This window comes from Elephas maximus, chromosome 20 (genome assembly GCF_024166365.1).
Source record: "Elephas maximus indicus isolate mEleMax1 chromosome 20, mEleMax1 primary haplotype, whole genome shotgun sequence".
Taxonomy (NCBI): domain Eukaryota; kingdom Metazoa; phylum Chordata; class Mammalia; order Proboscidea; family Elephantidae; genus Elephas; species Elephas maximus.
The window spans coordinates 35,921,139-35,943,026 of NC_064838.1; the positions used below are offsets into that span (position 1 = coordinate 35,921,139).

Genomic DNA, 21,888 nt, shown 5'->3' on the forward strand with positions numbered 1-21,888 from the left:
ACAGCCTTCAGTATGGATTACACCTCAACATAAAGAAAACAAACATCCTCACAACTGGACCAAAAAGCAACATCATGATAAATGGAGAAAAGCTTGACATTATCGAGGATTTCATTTTACTTGGATCCACAGTCAACCCCCGTGGAAGCAATAGTCAGGAAATCAAACAATGTATTGCATTGGACAAATCTGCTGCAAAAGACCTCTTTAGAGTGTTAAAAATTAAAGATGTCATCTTGAGGACTAAGGTGCTCCTGACCCAAGCCATGATATCGTCAATCTGCTCATATGCATGTGAAAGCTGGACAATGAATAAGGAAGACCGAAGAAGAATTGATACCTTCGAATTATGGTGTTGGCAAAGAATATATTGAATACACCATGGACTGCCAGAAGAACAAACAAGCCTGTCTTGGAAGAAATAACAGCCAGAGTGCTCCTTAGAAGCATGGATGGCGAGACTTCATCTCACATGCTTTGGACATGTTATCAGGAGGGACTGGTCCCTGGTGGAGAACATCATGCTTGGAAAAGTAGGGGGCCAGCAAAAGAGGAAGACCCCCAGTGAGATGGATTGACACAGTGGCTGTAATTATGGGCTCAACCATAGCAATGATTGTGAGGATGACGCAGGACCAGGCAGTGTTTCATTCTATTGTATATAGGGTTGCTAGAGTCGGAGCAAACTCAATGCCACCTAGCAACACCACCAAGATGGCTACCTTGTCTTCATTCCAACCAGTGGGAAGGTCAAGGAGGGAAAGATAAGATACACCTCTTCCTTTTAAGGTTGTGACCTGGGAGTTGTATATGTCACCTTTGTTTATATCCTATTGGCCATATCACATGGCTAATCCTAGCTGCAAGGGAGGTTGGTAAATGTTGTCTTTATCTAGACAGTCATAGGCCCAGCTGAAAATTAGGGATCTGAATACTGCAGAATAGGAGAAAGCAGATATTGGGCTATGCCGCTTTGGCAGAATGGTACTGGAGCCTGGTCCTGTGTTCAGTCCCTGCTGTGCTGTCTCTGAGCTCTCATCCTGTCCCTTAATAGCTTCTCCTTCTTCCGCCTCACCCAACTCAGGTATCATGTCATGAAACCTGGACCCCAAAGTGGTTTCATGCATGGGCTGACTTTGATAGCTGATGACAAACAACTTGTCACTGTACAAAAATTATATCCCCATGAAAGTGTCGCAGCATTGTTAAAATCACATTATCTCCTTGAAGAAATACCACTATCTTTGTATGAAATAATGTCTCCATAGATTTAGAATTCGGTTACTTAAGTTTTCTGTTAGAATGGTCTATGAACAATACTTCTAATGCAGGTAAAAACTGGGAAAGGCAAAAATGTGTCCATGGTGACCTCCCTTCTTCAGGTTTGCTATCTCCTAGAATCTTGTTCCCAATAATAAATATCTTAGTGGAGATTATTTGGTAACTCCTATAGTGTTCTTTCCTAAATTCAGGTAGTAGTCTTAAAAACCAAAAGAAAAAAATCTTTAGAATCAAATCAAAAGAATAATTCTCTAATGCTTGGATGTTCAGTACCATGTTTTTCAACCATATGGAATGGGCAGATGTACCCCAGACACAGAGGCAAGACTGGCTGGAAAGGGAGGTGGGGGAGGGGCTGGGTAACACCTTGTTTTCTGAGCTGGGGCAGTGGGTGATGCTGAGTTGCTGCCAGAAGTCAGGTAAGCTGAACCCTTTGGGTTAAGGACAGGCAGAGGAGAAGACAGGAGTTGAAGACAGGAAGGCAGTGCCTGGGCAGGTTTGAGGCAGAGAGCCAGGGCAGCCTGTGAGGTGGAGAAAGCAGACTGCTGATCACTTACTGCCTCTGTGCCCTAGCGCAAGTCACTTCCCTCTCTATCCTTGGGGTTTTTTTTTTTCTTTTGGCTGCAAAGTGGGGATGCAACCTATTTAAATGATATGAAATGCAGTTATAGGTACTATATAAAAAACCTCTGGCATTGGCATACAACCCAGTAACCAAACTCATTGCCAATGCATCGATTCTGACTTATAGCAACTCTATAGGACAGAGTAGAACTGCCCCATAGAGTTTCCAAGGAGCAGCTGGTAGATTTGAACTGCTGACCTTTTGGTTAGTAGCTGAGCTTTTAACCATCATGCTACTAGGGCTCCCTCTGGCACGGAGCAGGACAACAGCTAAAAAAATTTTTTTTTCCCTTAGGAAGCTCTGGGTAGCTGGCTCACAGAAGCCATATCAGGACCCTGGATAGCTCCAGGGAGGCCTGGTGTTCTGAAAGCGGTTGTGGCAGACAAGGGACTAACTTTTCTCCTAGAAAACACAGGGAGAGCTGGGAGGGATCCCAGAGATCATTCATCTGGTATTTCCCCCAAATGTGGGAAGTGTTCTGCGTATGGTCTGCAGGATTTTAGCAATACATGAACCGAGATTAAAAAACCAGTTGCTGTCACGTCGACTTTGACTCATGGTGGCCCCATGTATGTCAGAGTAGAACTGTGCTCTGTAGGGTTTTCGATGGCTGATTTTTGGAAGTAGACCACCAGGCCGTTTTTCTGAGGTGCCTCTAGGTGGACTCGAACCTACAACCTTTTGGTTAACAGTCAAGTGTGTTAACCATTTGCATCACTCAGGGACTCCTAAACCCAGATTAAATAACATCAAATCGCATGATGGAAAAATCACTCCCTTTTCAAGTTTCTTAGGGAGGAAGGTTCGATGAGGTGCTGGTTTGTATTTGAACACCCCTCTGACACTTTCTCCTCTTGCTTTTGAGCAAAGAGAGACCACCGCTCAGGCTCAGAGCCTTTGGCAAGCATTTTGTCACATTTCATTTCCATCGTGTCTGTATTTTTGCAGTTTCTTTCTATTTGTGGTGAGAGATAATAGTTTTTTACTTATGTGGGTACTTCAGAGTTTTCTCATTAAATATATGTATTTAAGATAACAGAAAATTGATTTTTAGAAAATATCAAGTAAATAAAACAAAGGTGATACATGTGTATGGAAAAAAAAATCAGGAAAATGGCAGAAGAATGAAGTGTGGATTAATCTAACTCCGCCTCTTTGCAGATGGTAAAATGCCAGCCCAGAGAGGGGATGGAACCTGCCCAAGTTGCCCAGCACATTGAGTCTTCTGCCCTGCCACCCGGGGTTCTTGCCCCAGCAACACCCTGCTTTCTGAAATACCTTTTGAATAAGGCTTAGCTTTCCAATTAACCCTGTTATTTTGAAAGAGTAGGGGGTGGTGGCCTTCTGCATTTCTGTGGCATTCTCAATGACCAGACAATCTCCCTGCTATGAAATAATGACTGCCCTGGAAGTAAGGGGAAAAACATCCTACAATTCCAGTATTGGTATGCAAATGACCAATTAGAGTCAATTAAAACAGGATACAGTATAATTACCAGCAATTGTGCTAACCTTTCTATTCAGAAGGACTTGACCTGCTGAAAGGAAATGAAACAATAGGAGAAAGTCTTTCTTAACCTAGGGTTGTGTTTTGGGCAGATGCCTCCTTTCTCTGCGCCTGGAGGTCTGACAAATGAGACCCTCCTACCTGGCCCCACCTCTCAGGGTCTGGGCCTCATTGGAGCAGGCAGGAACAGCTAGGCTTGATGGTACCTTGTGGGAGACTTTATTGTGCCCATCACCAAACCCTGCATAATTTAGCATAATGCTGAGCCCTGCTACCGCCTCTGGCCTCTTCCAGACAAATTCTAGGGCCTCAGATGTCTGAACTTTGGGGATACAATTTTGCCAGGAAGCACTGTGCCCCTGAACTTCCCTTAGCTCTATGTATCTGACCTGGCCTGTCTTTTAAAATCAGATCACGTGGGATTTCCTGATTTATAATCACACCTCTTAAACTTTTATTCGATTTTCCAAGTTCCCTCTGATACGGACCCAGTTTTTCATGTGAATGATGCACAGCGTGGTAGTCTAAAGACCTGCTGTCCAGCCTCAGAATTCCAGAGCTTAGCCTGGTTATTGGTTTCTTCATCCAACAAATATTTAGCGGGCATTTCTTCGGAGTCCCTGGGGTGGTGTGAACGGTTAACACATTCAGCTGCCAACTGAGGGGTTAGCAGTTTGAGTCCACTCAGAGGCACCTCAAAAGAAATGCCTGGCGGACTGCTTCTGAAAAATCAGCCATTGAAAACCCTGTAGAGCACAGTTCTACTCTGACACATGTGGGGTTGCCATGAGTCAGGGCTGGCTTGGTGGCCACTGGTACTGGTCTTATGAACCATATACTGTTCTGGGCACCATGGATGCAGCAGGGGAAATAAAGGACAAAAACCCCTTCCCTCTGGAACTTAACTTTTAGAAATCTTGAGCTGACAAGGCAATAAGACAGCAGATGGAGATAGTTGTTGGTGCTGGGATGATGCGGGAATGACCAGGGTAATGAATATGAGATGGAACCTGGGAGGACCTAGCAGTTCATTCCCTCAACAATATCTGGGCAGACAGTGTGGCTTATAGGGGAAAAGGGAAGTCCTGCGGCAAGATAATTTAAACTGACACTCTGAGCTTCAGCTTCCTAATCCGTAAATTGGGAAGAACAACGATTTCTCAACTGGGAATGCAGGATCCCTGCCTTTGAGGAGCCTTTGACCTTGTGGGGACTCACACACACACACAGGACTAATGCTGATACAATGGGATGCCACAGAGGTGGCTGCCTTGGGCAGACTCTAGGAAAATCTACTCATAAGCTGGGCCTCATAGAATGTCAAGTTCCCTTAGGTGGTGGAGGAGCTAGGAATGGACACTATAGACAGAGGGAGGCATAAGAAAAGGCAAGGAGGCCTGAAGGAGCCTGGAATGGCCCATAAGAACCTGGTGCAGAGCAGAGCGGTTGGAGGAACGTAGACCAGTCAGGATCCCACAGCAAGTGGGGACAGAGGCAGGGTTGAACCTAGGGCTATCTGAGTCCAAAGTCCAACCTGTTTCACTGGATCCCAAACCTTAAATGGGAGTCTGGGGAAGTTAGACTCAGAGCAGCAGGAATAGGACATGCCAGATTCATAACTTTGAAACATACCACAGTGTGGACAGTATGGCTGTCACCGTGACTGAGAATAAAGGCAATGTAGGGCCATGGTGGTGGGTGGGGATGAAGGGGACAGTAGTTGGAGACATGTTGGCAAGGCCTGGTCACTGATGGAATGAGGGGAAGTGAAGACAGAGGTGAGGCTATAACTAGCTTGAGCCCCTGGATGACAACCTGGAGGCTCCTCGATGTCCCAGGGAACAACTTTCTGTGCCTGGCCCCACATCCTTGGCTACTTCCCTGACTTCCCTGCCTGACTTAGCCTCGTCCACTCCTACTTGTCCTTGGAGACCCTGCTTAAATCCTACCTCCACAGCCAGGAGGAAGCGGAATCCCTCCTCAAAGACTCTGAGAGCACTTTTCCAACCTGTCTTTATAGCCTCTTTTTCCAGCTTCACCCCATATGCGGGTGTCATGACTCCAGGAGTCTCATTTATTCATGCGCACATTCAACAACCCTTTCCTCAAGGGCAAGGCCTGGGTCTTACCATTCTGGTCAGGAGGGCTAAGAACCTGTAGGAGATGCTGAGAATTCATAAATGGAAGATGGACTAGATCAAGGGTGGCAAATCGGTGGGTTTCATCCCAACGGATTCTAGAGGCTGCCTGGAATGCTGTGTCAAGGGTTCTGAGTGCTGTATGCAGGCTCAGCTGCAGAGGGTGCTGTGATGAACTAGTGATGTCTGGCATGAAAACCGGAGAGGTGAATTGCAGCATGCTTGTCATATATGTACAATCACTTGGTGACAAGATCTGCAGACATCTTTTCAGTTTCTACAGTCTACCACTGTTCTCAGGACAAATCAAAGATGACGTCCAAGTGTCTGGCCTGGCCAAGGGTGGAAACAGATCCGAAGTGGCTTTAAGGAGAGCTGGGACAAGCAAGTGACAGATACAGGCAGTCCTCAGCCTTCTTATTTTCAACATTCATTCCACCCCCGACGTTTGTGCATTACGTAACAATGCCTCTAAGTCACCTTTTGTACCCTGACTCAAGGCTCTCAAACGTCAGCCTATGAATGAATTTTTCTGACTGCTTGCCAGCCAGCAGTTTCATTTTGGCAGCCTCACTCATCTGCCCTGTGGTCTTTGGGTGATTCATTTGAATATTTTATTTCCCTGATGGTTTTATAAAGGGAGTGTAAACATGAAGGTGTGTATGCCAGTGGACGGAGTATTGTTCTCCTTAATATAATAGAGAAGCAGAGCATCAATTTAGGTTGAAAATAACTATTGGCTGTTTAATAAATCATTCCACTCTAGTAGTTGAAGAACAGTCTGCTCTATATGATGCCTGGGGCATGCCACTGTTGAATTTGGCCAGAGACCCCTTAATGATATTCCAGTGACCCAGTCCACTCAATACAGACCATGCAGACCATAACCAGCAGGTTCAGTGACATCATGGTGGTCCTGTTGATGAAAGGACAAAGTTCCAAGATTTTCACTTGTTCTTATGCGTTACGTGGTAATGTTCTTCTTCTTAAATGTTGTGGACTTCGGTGGTTACGATGGCGAAGCCCCAGAAATATCATTACTATGGAACAGGTTAGGTCCTAGACATTCTGGGTAATTAAACTTCTGCCCTACAATTGAGACAAAAGCAGAAGTCTTTAAAAGAAAGCAATAGATCCTTAGCCTCAACCCAACTTTTAATAGACTTAAGCCTGGGAAAGGAATCAAGCATTTCTGTGAAACACTGAAAGGTCTGTCATAGAAGACATGTGCAAAGCTGGAGTATCATAGCACTTTTAGCTCTCTGGGTAGGAACCATCAACCATTATTGATTGTTGCCTTCTTCATTGATTATTATCTATCTGATTTGTGTTCACCTTTTCTGGATTACATCGTACGTGCCAGTAAGGAATTGTTTGTATGGTTACATGAAGTGTTGATTGAACTGATGGGTGATTTGGAAAAAGGAATGCTGAAAATGGTGGGGGCAGGGGTGGCAAGTGGGCTGAGGATAGTGCCTATCCCTGTAGATTGGAGGTCTTGTTGGCAGGACCGATCACCACCACCCCTGCTGGCTTGTATTCCCTAGTTTTGGGGACTGGATTTGAATCCCTATTCTGTCACTTACTAAATGACTTAACTTCTCTGAGAGTTTCACCTTTAAAATGGGGAAAATATGCCAAGTTTGCACTGCTATCTTAAGGGTTAAGTACATAGCCTGATGATTGACTACACGACCTTAAAGTCAGATGGACCTAGTTATGAATCCCACATCCACCACCATTCATTTGCTGGATGACCCTGGGTCTGTCACTTGATCCCTCTGACTCTCAAGGTTCTCCTGTGTAAATAGGGGGAAATCCTGCCTCTTCAAAGAATGAATGTCTAGTTTGTAGAAGTGCTGAACAAATGAGCCTACTATTACTTCAACCTGTAAAGTGCTTATTATTACAACATATTATTACATTATTATAATGTTGTTGTGTTAGGTGCCTCAAGTCAGTTCCAACTCATAGTGACCCTATGTACAACAGAACAAAACACTGCCTGGTCCTGCACCATCCTCACAGTTGTTGCCATGTTTGAACTCATTGTTGCAGCTACTGTGTCAGTCCATCTCATTGTGTGTCCTCCTCTTTTTCGCTGACCTCTACTTTACCAAGCATGATGTTCTTCTCCAGGGACTGGTCCCTTCTGATAACATGAAAGTGTATGAGATGAAGTCTCGCCATCCTTGCTTCCAAGGAGCACTCTTGCTGTACTTCTTCCAAGGCAGATTTTTTCATTCTTCTGGCAGTCCATGGTATATTCAACATTCTTTGCTAACACCATAATTCAGAGGCACCAATTTTTCTTCGGTCTTCCTTATTCATTGTCCAGCTTTCACATATGACAAACTGACAGACGAGTGGTGGGTTACAACATTACAACATGTAAAATGTTGTTATTGTGACATGTTATTACAGAATGTAAAGTAGGAATTTTGTTTGTCTCCTTCTTCCTCCCATCCCATTTTCCAGGTCCAGAACTCCTATTCATCCTTTAAGGCCCAACACCTGGGTCACCTCCTTTGGGAAGTCTTCCTTGACTTCCCCTATAGTTAACTGCTCCCTTCTCTGTGCTCTCTCCATTCTTTATACTTATAAACAGTACTCTTTCTACCTGTTTGCAAATTCTTTTCTACCATACGAGGAGCCTCTTGAAGCAGAAATTCCCATTCTGTGATTCATTCGCTAGCTAAGCACTTGGTACATAGATATGGTCTGGGTGTTTGACTTGGTGAGTGAGTAGGTGGATGAATGAGTAAATGAATAAATGAATGAACAGGTGAAGTGAGTAAAGGACTGAGCACTGGTAAAAAAAAAAAAAACCCTGGGTTGAAAAGAAGGGAGGGCCTAGATGGAATGAGAGGAATTAAGATAGCAGGTGTTAGAGCAGGTCCTTAATCTGGGGAGCCTGAATGTCTGAAGCCTCAGAAAGCTTGTACACAAATCTGCATCTGTGCCCATCTGGGGGTGGGAGAGAGTCAAAGCGGTCATCAGAGTCTCAAAAAGGTCTGTGGCCCCCACATGGTGACAAATTGCTGGTCTGAAGAGATGGAACAGGCAGACTCCACAAAGAGGAGAGAATCGAGTGATAGGAGCAGAGGATGTGACAGTAGAAACAAATCAGAAGTGGGGGGGGACACTGAGTCCTCCACAGACCTTAAGGAGAGGGTGTGGCCCACGCCACGTTGCAGCCCCAGGACAGGAACCCCGGAGTCTGAGAGGCAGTGCCACCTCCTTCTAAACTGCTCTCGTGCAAGGAAGCTCAGGGAGGGTTTTTGTTCTTTTACTGGCCCCATTCTTGCACAGAATCCCTGGGCAGAAAGGACCCTCTCAGGTTCATTGTGTCTAATCATTTACCTCCAAGCAGACCAACCTGAAATGCTTCCAGACAAATGTTGACTCTTCCATGTCCCAGATGGTTTACCTTTCTTTTCCTTCCCTTTCCTCTCCTCTCCTCTTCTCTTCCTTTCCCAACCCCACGCCCATCCCCACCCCCATCCCCATCCTTACCGCCATGCCCACCCCCATTCTGTCCTATCCTTGGCTATGAAAACTTGATTTTCCTTAAGAGCAGTGTCTTTTGAAAATGTGGGTCATGGCCCACTGGTGAATTATGAAATAGATGTAGTGGGTCTGACCAGCTTTGAAAGAAAATGAAATTACATGCAATAGAAAACATTCCTTCATGGAAGAGTGCCTATTATTTTGTGAAATGTCTGTTTCAGTTACATGTGCACTAACGTATGTAACATGTATTTCTTTCTGTGGGTTGTAGTCACAAATGTTTGCAAATTATTGATCCCAAGCACCGTGCTGGGCACGTAGTAGGCACTCAGTCATTGCCTGTTGAAGAACCAGCACTGGAGAGGAAAGTGAGGCGATGCGAAACAGGAGCACAGGCTGTTGGGGATGCAGAGCTTGTACCTTGGCCCCCCAGTGAGTTACCAGTACGCTGCACTGCCTACCACTGTCACCCCTCCTTGATTCCTTACTGTCTGTCCCTGGCAGGTTGTCTATGTCACCGCGACGTTCCCCTACGTCATGCTTCTGATCCTCCTGATCCGAGGGGTAACGTTGCCTGGAGCCTCCGAAGGCATCAAGTTCTACCTGTACCCTGACCTCTCCAGACTCTCTGACCCACAGGTAAGAGCTGCTTGTTTTGGGGACCAAAGTCATCAGCCACCCCTGGGAATCCTCCTGCATGGCCATGCTGTTGGTCATGGAGGGTCACAGCTTGGCCGTCAGGAGCCTGTGGACCCCTTCTCAGAATCATAATTTTAAGTGCATAAAATAAAATTCATAGGAAATCAAATATATTGAAATACAGTTACTAAAACATTAAAGAGGGCCAATTTGTGGCATGGTAATATGTGTGCTTCTTCATTAGTACATTGAATAATAAGATTCATTAGCAGGCCCAATAACTACTATGACTTCAAAGCAGTAATGAGCATGGATGATATTTTAAGATATTGATAACATGATTTGAAAATATCTGGGGTTTTTATGTATGGTTTATAGAACTCACTGTGGTTTACTGCCTACCTTCATAATTTAAGGAAATGCTAAATTTCGGTTGGAGGTTAGAGAAAATACGTTTCTTTTTTTGCCAACCAAGATCACAGATCCCTGAAATGATGCAACTCAGTGAGAAAAGCTGGGTCTTTGCTGGCAATTGCTTTTTTGCTTTGCTGGCAATTTGCAGCCACTGTGTCAATCCATCTCCTTGAGGGTCTTCCTTTTTTTCAGTGACACTCTACTTTACCAAGCATGATGTCCTTCTCCAGGGATTGGTCCCTTCGGATAACATGTCTAAACTATGTTATATGAAGTTTCACCATCCTCGTTTCCAAGAAGCATTCTGACTGTACTTCTTCCAAGACAGATTTGTTTGTTTTTCTGGCAGCCCATGGCATATTTCAATATTCTTTGTCAATACCATAATTCAAAGGTATCAATTCTTCGGTCTTCCTTATTCATTGTCCAGCTTTTGCATGTATATGAGGTGACTGAAAATACCATGGCTTGGGTCAAGTGTACCTTAGCCCTCAAAGTGACATCTTTGCTTTCTAACACTTTAGAGAGGTCTTTTGCAGCAGATTTGCCCAATGCAATATGTCGTTTGATTTCTTGACTGCTGCTTCCACGGGTGGTGATTGTGGATCCGAGTAAAATGGTAGGGCTAGCTCAGGAAAAAATATAATTGGAGTAAACTGGCTAACCTGTGAGTTGTCTTTGGTGAGGCAGTGGTTTTTCTGAATACTGAGTAGTAATTATTTAGGCCTGAACTCCCCTAAGTGGGTATGTGGTGGGAGTGACTAGGAGTATGTTAAACAAGAGGGTGAAACCAGGGCATGTTACTAGTCCTCTGGTTCTCAACTTTGGCTACTTGCTAAATCTCCTGGGGAGCTTTTAAAAATCCCAATGCCAGGACCACATCCCACACTAATTAAAATACTGACCCAGGCATCAGTATTTGTTAAAGAACTCCAGGTAGTTCCAGTGTGTAAAGTATCTTACTGAAAGATATGTGGGGGGAGGAGGAGACACATTTTTAAAAAAAATTTTATTGTGCTTTAAGTGAAAGTTTACAAATCAAGTCAGTCTCTCATGCAAAACCTTATATACACCTTGCCATATACTCCTGGAAACCCTGGTGGCATAGTGGTTTACTGCTACGGCTGCTAACCAAGAGTTCAGCAGTTCAAATCCGCCAGACGCTTCTTGGAAACTCTTTGGGGCAGTTCTACTGTGTTCTATAGAGTTGCTATGAGTTGGAATCGACTCGACAGAGTGGGTTTTTTATATACTCCTAGTCTTCCACCAATGAGACAGCACACTCCTTCTCTCCACCCTGTATTTCTATGTCCATTCAGCCAGCTTCCATCCCCCTCGGCCTTAACATCTCCCCTCCAGACAGAAGCTGCCCACATAGTCTCATGTGTCTACTTGATCCAAGAAGCTCACTCCTCACCAGTATCATTTTCTGTCCAATAGTCCAATCCTTGTCTGAAGAGTTGGCTTTGGAATGGTTCCTGTCTTGGGCTAACAGAAGGTCTGGGGACCATGACCTCTGGGGTACTTCTAGTCTCTGTCAGACCATTAAGCCTGGTCTTTTTACAAGAATTCGAGGTCTGCATCCCACTGCTCTCCTGCTCCCTCAGGGGTTCTCTGTTGTGTTCCCTGTCAGGGCAGTCATCAGTTGTAGCAGGGCACCATCTAGTTCCTCTGGTCTCAGGCTGATACAGTCTCTGATTTATGTGCCCCATTCTAAAACTTGGGCTCATAATTACCTTGTGTCTCTGGTGTTCTTCATTCTCCTTTGCTCCAGGTGGGTTGAGACCAATTGATGCATCTTAGATGGCTGCTTGCTTGGGTTTAAGACCCCAGATGCCACTCTCCAAAATGGGATGTAGAATGTTTTCTTAATAGATTTTATTATGCCAGTTGACCTTGATGTCCCCTGAAACCATGGTCCCCAAACCCCTGCCCTTGCTATGCTGGCCTTCGAAGCGTTTGGTTTATTCAGGAAACTTCTTTGCTTTTGGTTTAGTCCAGTTGTGCTGACCTCTCTTGTATTGGGCACACATTTTCTTATTAAAGCAAATGCAGAGATAAACAAAATGTGGTATATGCATATAATGGAACTTTATTCAGCTGTAAAGAAAAATGAAGTTCTGATACATGAAAGCGTTATGCTGAGTGAGATTAAATCAGTCACAAAAGGACAAATACTGTATGATCCCCCTTACATGAAATATCTAGAAGAGGCAAATGCACATAGACCAGAGTTTACTAGCAGTCACCAGGGACTGGGAGAAGTGGAGTGGGGAGTTATTGCTTAAGGGATACTGAGTATCCATTTGGGGTGGTGAAAACATTTTTGAAATGAATAGTGCCAATGACTGTGCACCATGGTGAATGTAATTAATGTCTCTGAATTGTGCGCTTAAAAATAGTTAAAATAGCATTTCTTTAACCTGAAAAAGAAAACCAAACTCGTTGCCGTCGAGTCGATTCCAACTCATAGCAACCCTATAGGACAGAGTAGAACTGTCCCATAGGGCTTCCAAGGAGCAGCTGGTGGATTTGAACTGCTGACCTTTTGGTTAGCAGCTTGAGCTCTTAACCACTGCACCACCAGGGCCCTGAGACTCAATGGCAATGGGTTTTTGTTTTTTTTTTTAATTAGCAAAAGGATCAGGTGCTAATTAGGAAAACACATTGCTGTTGAGTCAGTTCTGACTGATGGCGACCCCATGTGTTATAAAATAGCAATTTTTTGTTACATGTATTTTACCATGATAAAATTAAATATATATATATCTTAGGTAGATCATGCAGTAGTATGTGGAATCTGCATAAAGTTTTCAACAAAACATGAGGCTTGTAAGAAATTTCACATCTGTGGCCTGTGGTGTCCAGCCGCCCTGTTAGGAGACTCGGATGGGAGTGTTCGTAGAGTGCTGGCCAGTGCACCGTAGATGTGCCTCCTTACGGTGAATTAAAGGAGCCAGTGGGGTGGCGACACCTGCTCATTTCGTCTCTGTGTGCTGTGCCGTGAGAGGCCTGCCTATTTGACCGCCGGGCTCAGGACACCACCACGTACCTGGTGATAGCATCCTGAAATGCAGGCAGAACCCCTAGGAAGAAGGAAATTAGCTCCTGACTGCTGGCCTTGCCAATATCAACCTCCAATGGCAAACGCTCAGCTGAAGAAGCAGGTTTGGAAAATGTCTTTCCACAGTCACTGGTCTGTATTTTTTTAGGTCCAGACATTCTTCCTTGATCTGGGGCAGAGTTCCTATTCTCTCCGCTGCTCAAGGGCTTCTTTTTTCCCTGTCCTGGAGGTCGTTGGTCAAGAGGTTCTGAGTACCACCCAGAGGTGTGCAAGCCTAGCTGATCGACAGAATCCCTTGGCACTTATTAAAAATGCAGATTCTAGGCCCACCTGGTGAATTCAGATTCAGTGGGTCAAAGAGGGCCCCAGGGTATCTTTGTTGTTAAGAAGCTTCAGAGGCGATTATGATGATAGAAGGGTTTGGGAAAACCCAGTTGGCACCAACGATCCTAGAGCCCTGCACATGCACACATGTGCATGTACACACACAGACACATGCCCACACACATGCGCACACATACACACAGAGAGACATACACACACACACCCCAAGCACAAAGGTGAGACCCAGGCAGTTCACCATTGAACTGTGCCCCAATCATCCCAGTTTCCCACCACCTCCTTCCTTTTAGCACCTTGGCTACCAGGCGAATGCTTATCAGCAAAGTTTTTCTGAGGAAGGGCCACTTGGAGTAGTAAAAAGTACACTGAGCTGGGTGTTGGGATGTCGGTTTTCTTCTGGTTTTGCGACTGATCCCGAGTGACCTTGGACGAGCTTTTTCTCTCTAGCCCCTTCTGGGCCTCAGTAGAATTCAGTCAGTGGTTTTCTAAGTGTACTCAGAGAGCCCTGTGTTTTCCGAGAGCACAGGGCCAAATCTAGCCCTCCCCCTGTCTTTGTAAATAAAGTTTTATTGGAACACAGTCACACACTTATTTGTTTACATGTTATCTATCTCTGCTTTATTTCTACAAGGGGACAGTTGAGTAACTGAGACAAAAATAATTTGATTCGCTGTGTTGGGGTCCCAAGATCACCCATACATTCAGTGATTCTCTAGAAGGACTCACAGGACTCAGAAGCAGCTATACTTATGGCTGTGATTGATTACAGCGATCAGCAAGGGAAAAGACATCAGGTGGAGTCTGGAGGAATCCGGGCACAGGCTTCTCAGCTCTCTGCTTCCGGCCAGGAGGGGTATACAGAATGTGTTCCTCCCTCCAGCATCCGCATGCAGCAACACTGTGCAGTGTTTTTGCCGAGGGAGGCCCACTTAAGACCCGGACTGCCAGGTTTTCACCAGGGGCTTGCCATGCTGGTGTTCTCTGCCTGCTGATCCTTTGCAGTTCTCCAAATTCCAGACTCTCAGGTGTCCACCATGAATCACACAGCCTGTACAAACAGTCTGTGCTGGCTGGTATAGTGCCGAGGGATTTAGTGTCCCTGGTGTAGCAAACAACCTTACCACTTAGGACCGTAGGGAACATTTTAAAAACCAAGTTCCCAGAGACCAGCCAAGGGTCATGCCTGCAAGCAGCCCTGCTACGTCAGCTCTTTTCTGCCCACCTGCAAAATGGAAAATACTTACTATTTGGCCCTTTATAGAAAACATTTGCTGACCCTTCCCTGGAGCCCCCTGAGGGTCAAGTGGCTGGTGGGCTGGGCTCTGGGCCCCACCTGACCACCCCCCACTCACATTTCTCTCCATCTCTACCACCACCAGCCTAGGAAGGCCACCACAATCTCCCACTCGGACAATGACCCGAAAACCAAACCAAACCCATTGCTGTTGGGTCAATTCTGACTCATAGTGACCATATGGGACAGGAGAACTGCCCCATAGAGCTTCCAAGGAGCACCTGGTTCAAACTGCTGACCTTTTGGTTAGCAGCCATAGCTCTTAACCACTATGCCACCAGGGTTTCCAGCACCATGACCAAAAAAGAAACCAAACCCACTGCCGTCGAGTTGATTCAGACTCATAGCAATGACAGTAGCCTCCTAATTGGCCTTCCAAAAATGGCTCCTAGTCCCCACTCCCCACTGTTTTCCATCCAGCAGCAATCAGAGTGATCTTTTCAAAATGTAAATCTGACTTGCATCTCTTTGCTTAAATCCCTTCTGGGGTTCCCAGTGGTCTTTGGAATAAGATCTAAGCAGCGAGGCCTCCAGATCCTCCGCGAGCTGCCTCCTTGCTACATCCCTAACAACTCTACCCCTCTTTCAGTTCATTCCAGGTATTGGCCTCCTTTCTAGGCCTCACATATACACGCTTCCATTCTGCCTCAGGGCCTTTGCACATGCTATTTCTCTGCTGGGAACACTCCCTCCTTTTCCCTGAGATTCTCCTTCCCCAACTTGCCTTTAGGACTCAGTTAAAATATTGCTTCCTCAAACAAGTCTTTCCTGACTGCCAGTGCACTCGCCCACCCCCCCAAAAAAAAAAAAATTTTTTTTTAAGCCCAGTACTTATTTTCCAAAGTACTTTTTGTATTTACAACAAAACATTTATATAACTATATGTATATATTATATGTATGATTTATGTGGTCAGTGTCCATTCATTGGTTCAGTTTACTCTGTATTGGAGATTATTATAGGTGTTGGAATTCAGCAGTGAACAAAACAGTGATCCCTGCCCCCTGCAGCTTGTATTCCAGTTGTAGGAAGAAGGCAATAAACAAAATTCATGAAGTAAAATATATAATCCACTAGATGGTAACAAGTACCATAGAGACAAAGTACAGCAGTGGGGAGGAGTCCTAGGGGACAGGACTATGGTTTTCAACAGGGTGGCTGGGTAGAAGGCAACTGGGCGCAAGGTCCATATCTGCCTTGCCCACCATTGTATCCCCATCATATTCCCTGCCTAGTTCAGAGCCTGGTACATAGGAGGTACTCGATGAATAATTATTGAATAAATGTAAGAGCCAGCGCTATTTTGATTTTTGAAGAAAAGGTTCAGTTGTTTTAATAAAAAGTCTAAAAACCTCCGTATCACCAGATATGTGAGGTGTAACGTTTTTTGATTCTCTATCAATATTGACTTGAGTGGCAGAATGGTTACAAGCTCGGCTACTAAGCAAGAGATTGGAGGTTCAAGTCTATCCCAGAGGCACCTAGGAGAAAGGGCTGGTGTTCCGCTTCTGAAAAACCAGCCATTGAAATCCCTGGGGAGCACAGTTCTACTCTGACATACATTGGGTCACCATCAGCAGGAGTCAACTCAACAGCAACTGATTTGGGTTTCTTTATCAGTGATGGTCAGGAAGTATGTGTGTGTGTGTGTGTGTGTGTGTGTGTTGCCAAAAAGCAACAGTGACAGCTGATTGGCTGAGGCACAGCTAAGGATAGAGTTGCTGATGGTGGGAAGGTATAGCTAAGCCATTATTGACTGTCTTAGTCATCTAGTGCTGCTATACAGAAATACCACAAGGGGATGGCTTTAACAAAGAGAAGTTTATTCTCTCACAGTCTAGGAGGCTAGAAGTCTGAATTTAGGGTGCTGGTTCCAGGGGAAGGCTTTTTCTCTCCGTTGGGTCTGGGGGAAGGTCCTTGTCATCAATCTTCCCCAGTGAAGGAGCTTCTCAGTGCCAGGACCCCAGGTCCAAACGACTTGCTATTCTCCTGCCTTTTGTTTTTTGGTGGTATGAGGTCCCCATGTTTCTCTGCTCACATCTCTTTTATATCTCAAAAGAGATTGACTTGAGATGTAACCTAATCTTATAGACTGAGTCCAGCCTCATGAACATAACTGCCACTAACCCTGCCTCATTAACATCATAGAGATAGGATTTACAACACATGGGAAAATCATATCAGGTGACAAAATGGTAGACAGTCACACAATACTGGGAATCGTGGCCTAGCCAAGTTGACAGGTGTTTTGGGGGGACACAGTTCAATCCATGACAGTGACCCTAACAAGGAAAGGAAAACCAAACTCCACATCGGGTGATGTTCTCTGGAAGCTGGGTGCGTTGCATCGAGGGCCACAAGATGGCTGGAAAAGGAGGCAGAGCACCCCCCGAACCTAACTCTCAATCTGTTCAGAGGCTGGGAAGGCAGGCAGCTGGGTGTACAGTCCTGTTGAGTTTACATAGGAGTCATGATGGGTTCCTCAAAGCTTTGGAGGCTGGTACATCACCCGAAGTTTGTCTTAGGTGTGCCAAGGGGGAAGGTAGCCTGGAGAGTTTATCAGTCTAAGTGTGTAACTGTGCCATCCAGGCCATCACTGATAGAGATGTGCCCCAGGTAGCACGTCCACTTAACAAATGGAGATACCCAGGTCAGAGAGGCTAAGCGACTTGCCTGTGACTACACAGCAGCTGAGCAGCTCAGTTAAGACATAGAGCCCAGGCTTCTTGGGTTTTGAATGGGAGGATTCCTGAAGGAAGGAAGGCAAGATCTTAAGGAAACAACAAATCCACACCACTCAGTTCCAATTATTCCAATTTAAGAGTACTGTAGCCCATGAAGCAAGAGAGCATTGGGTTAGATTCCTGGCTGGTTCTTGGCTCTCCTGCTACTGGCCATGTGGCCTTCAGCGAGGCTGCAGACCTCTCTGGGGCCGAGACTTCTCTTCCACAGAATGAAGATTGCAGGTTGTACTTGCCTGGCTCACTAGGTGGTTGTCAAGGTCAAGTATGATGACCCCGGAAGTGGAGGAACTTCTTTTTCTTTTATAGTTATTTATTTTAATGTGCATAGGAAAAAAAAAAAAAGCTAGGACATTAACTACATCAAACCCATGATTTCATAGTTGTTATTGATAGAAGGAGGCATGTATGTATGTATGTAGGTGTGTATGTATGTGAGTCCTTGGGTGGTACAAACAGTTAAGGCACTCAGCTGCTAATCAGAAGGTTGGAAGTTTGAGTCCACCCAGAGATGCCTTGGAAGAAAGTCAGAGTGATCTACTTCAGAAAAACCTGCCATTGAGAACCCTATGGAGCAGCTCTACTCTGTTACACATGGGGTCACCATGAGTTGGAATCAACTTGACAGCGGCTGGTTTGGTTTATGTATATATGTGTATGATAAGATATATATGTATTTAAAAACTGATTATTATAATATCAATATTAATTTAAAGGCAAATTTTAAATAAATATTAGAACAAACGTAGACATGGCAAAAATAGCACAGGTGGAAGATGTCGCCCAGGGCTAGACAAACGTCCTGTGAGAGTGTTAGAACTTTTGGTAGCTGTGCAGTCCTCCCTGGAGACAACTGAGGAGTGGCACTCCCGGTGAGAGAAGGTACGCCAGAGAGCTACAGACTGGAAATATTTTATCAGGTGTCAGTAAAAGTCTCCATCTTCAGCAGGTAATATGATGGTTGCACAAGTTGATGAACACAATGTCCCTGAACGTGAAGAATGTTCATGTGGCAGGTGTTTTGTTACATATATCTTCACCACTTGGAAACAAGGCTCCATCTTGTCTCTCTTGGTAGTGTTGTCACTTCTCCTCGTCTGGGTTTCCCTCTCTACAAAAAGACAGAGGTGGAGTTGGGCGAGATCCAAGGTGCTTATCCTTCCTTAAGGACAGTTGAGAATGGCCTAGCAGTTTGTGATGGTGATGGTCTAAGTGCCAAAGCCTACGAGAGACTGGTAGTTTGTGTAAATGGGGGTGGATTTCAAGGAACAGCACTCTTGCCATCACTTTCCCTCTCTTGCCTTCTCAGGGGGCAGCTTGCGCAGGGCAGTCAGGGAGAGAGGGCATATAGCTGTGCACCAGGCATTAGAGAGAACCCAGAGCTCTGTGTCTCTTCTGCAGCCCCGAGGGCGAGCTCTGCCCCAGTGCTCCAGGAACAACTTTGGGCATTGCATGTTGTCATTGGAGCTTTACTCCTCTGTGCACAGGTTTCTTGTTTCATTAAGTCTGGGACCTGGGGCTGGCGGTGCAGTACTTGTCTGGGTCAGCAGTGGAGGAGAGTCCCCAGGGTGCCTCCTGCCCCTCAGACACTCTTCCTCCCACATCCCAGCAGAGTGACGATGAGCCTGATGCAGCCCCGCAGTCTTTTCAATCCCAAAAGCACCATTAATTCCAGACCTGGGGCCCCAGCTCCCTTCTCTAAGGCTTACAAGGGGCTCAGACATGCCTATTTGCTGTGCCTTTTACGTTTCTAAAGGGACCCACTGGGTGCCAGCTGGTGCACAGCTCTGGGCCCCAGCTCCTGGGGTCTTTACAAGGGAAAACTCCTCTTCAGACCCTTGCTCAGCTTGTATGTCAGGGATTCTGCATCAAAGCTGAGGAAGTTCTGAAGCTGGGTCACAGCAGGCACATTCACAGTGGTTCCGCCTCCTGTCCCACAGCCAGTGAGGCCCAGAACTCCAAAAAAGTGTAAAGAGAGCTCAGACCTGGGGGCCTGGGAGCTGGGAGGCAAAGCAAGTCATTTCCATGTTCTCTTGGGGCCTTGGCACCATTTCACTTGCCTCACCTGTAAAATGGAAATAATACCTTCTTCACAGGTAGCTGTGAGGTTGAGAGAGCCACGAAGACCGCCTTAAAGGTCTAAAGGGTTGTGCCCCCTACTCCTGGATTCTCAGAGAGGTCTTTCACCTTATTTAAAATTGCACCCCCCCCTTCTCCCTCAGCACATTCTGCCCATCTTCCTGCCTTTGTTTTTCTCTGTGGCACTTAATCAACATCGCAAACATTATTCATTTTATATCACCATTCTCTACCCACTAGGATATATGCTTTATAAGGGCAAAGAATTTGTTTCCTTCAATTATGTCACCAGCCCCTGGAACAGTGCCTGGCACACAGTAGGTGCTCAGTAAATACTTGTTGAATGAGTGGATGAATGAATGAGTGTGAATGAAGTGTGCTTTCTAGTGGAATCTGTATTATTTTGCATCAAGGTGATGTTACATATGTTTAAGGAAAGGTTTTGGTGTCATGAAATCTGGTGTTAAGAGAAGTGAATTTGAATCACTGTTACATCATTGGCCTGCTGGGTGACCATTGGCCTGTCCCTTTACCTCTCTGGGCTGTGTTCTTAGCTGTCAGTTGTGAGAATATCTACCACAGAGGGTGGCTGTGAGGCAAGTGTGGTCATGTATGTAAAAAGCACTTCCAGTGCTCATGGTTGGTGCCCAGCACAGGGCCTGCATGTGGGACTCCAGAAACACCAGCAGGGCTTCTTTTGCCTCCCATCTCCCTGGCTCAGGGCAGGAGGAGTCCAGGCCCCACAGCCTGAGGGGGTGGCTCTGAACTTGGAACCAAGTGCCTTTATTGCAGATCCAGTAAATTAAGTTTCTCGTCAAGAACTTGAAGCGACACAGCAGCCCGCCTCCTTTGTGCCCCTGCAATTTGTATTCCGTGGTCTGTTATAACTTTCTAAACATCTATTTGTCTTCACTGTCAGCTCTCTGTTCTCTCTGAAGTGTGAAGTGCTTCCACTCCATTTTTCCCCCTCAAATTTTTATTTTCTGCCTTTTCAGTCTTTGGGGAACTTTGGGGCTCACGAAGGAAATCACATTTTCCCTGCCCCAGATTCCTGCCACTCTCGCTCTTCATTGTGTTTCAAGTGTGTGTTTTCAGGGCAAGAACAGAAACGCCTGTCACAGATCCAAATCTTGGGGTCTGCTTTCCCAGGGCACGAACAAGTTCCCCAGGCCAGCCTCCTCTGTAGAGGGAAATGGAGCTTGAGGCTAAGGTGTCCTATCCTGGGGGGGAGGAGTGGAAGGATGCTCAAACACTGAGACCGCCTCGGAATGACAAATCTCCACCTCTGCACCTCACAGGAGGAAGATAAATCAGGTTTAAAAGACGCTGGGCACCTGCTGACCCTGGAATTGTGACCATGGAATTGCTGCCACCTGGTGACAGTGTACTCTGACTCCAGGCAAGGACCCAAGGAAAAATAGGCCTCTTGGCTACTGAACTTTGAAACTAAAACATAAATATTGCCAACATTGACCTAGAGACACTGGATAGCTTTGTGAAAAGGTTGGAGAAATGACCTCACTGACTTGAGGGCCACTATCTAGGACTGAAAATTCCCCCAAAAGGCTTCTTTTGGAGATACTGTACTTGGAGTTGAGATCACTGTTCCACCAGCATTTGCTTGTTGTCCACTTGGTACCAGGCCGAGGATGTAATATCAGATCACACAGGGTTCCTGTCTTTAAAGAGATGACAGTCTCTTGGGAAAGACACAGAATTAAGTCAAGAATAACAGTAGAGAGGGGCGAAGGGCTATGTGAAGCTGGAGTTCCCTGACACAAGTGTGCTCCTTCCAGTCGGTGAGTTAATCACACAGGAGTTAAGAGTCCCATCGCTGATACACACTTAAAGAAAGGTAGCGACTGTGTCTTCTTCCCTCCGCTCCTTGAGATTCCTTAAGAATTGCCTGTCTTTTGGAATCAGAATCCCTTTTACTGTATCAGATTCTGTGTGTCACTGGGGTGCCTCATTGAATTATTTCAGGCACAGGCTTCTACAAGGTGAAGCTTTGTGATTGGTAATTCTCAGCTGTTTTATCGGCACCTTATTAATTTGCAGTCCTGGTGACCCTTGAAGAGCTACTTGGGTCCCCATGATAGCAATGATACCAGAAACCAAACCTGTTGCCATTGACTTGATTCCAACTCATGACGACATCGTGTGTTACCGAGTAACACTGCTCCAGAGTGTATTCTTGGCTATAATCTTTGTGGAAGCAGATCGCCAGGCCTTTCTTCCATAGCACCACTGGGTG

The 21,888-nt window shown here is 45.6% G+C and overlaps 1 protein-coding gene across 1 annotated transcript in view; it reads left to right on the plus strand.

Annotated features, from left to right (window-relative positions):
• The window catches only part of SLC6A11 (solute carrier family 6 member 11), a 177,952-nt gene that overhangs the window by 68,230 nt on the left and 87,834 nt on the right, over positions 1-21,888 (plus strand). Inside the window, exon 6 of the mRNA XM_049861844.1 lies at positions 9,566-9,700. Within this exon, the coding sequence (XP_049717801.1) occupies positions 9,566-9,700 (135 nt within the window). The remainder of the gene's footprint in view (positions 1-9,565; positions 9,701-21,888) is intronic.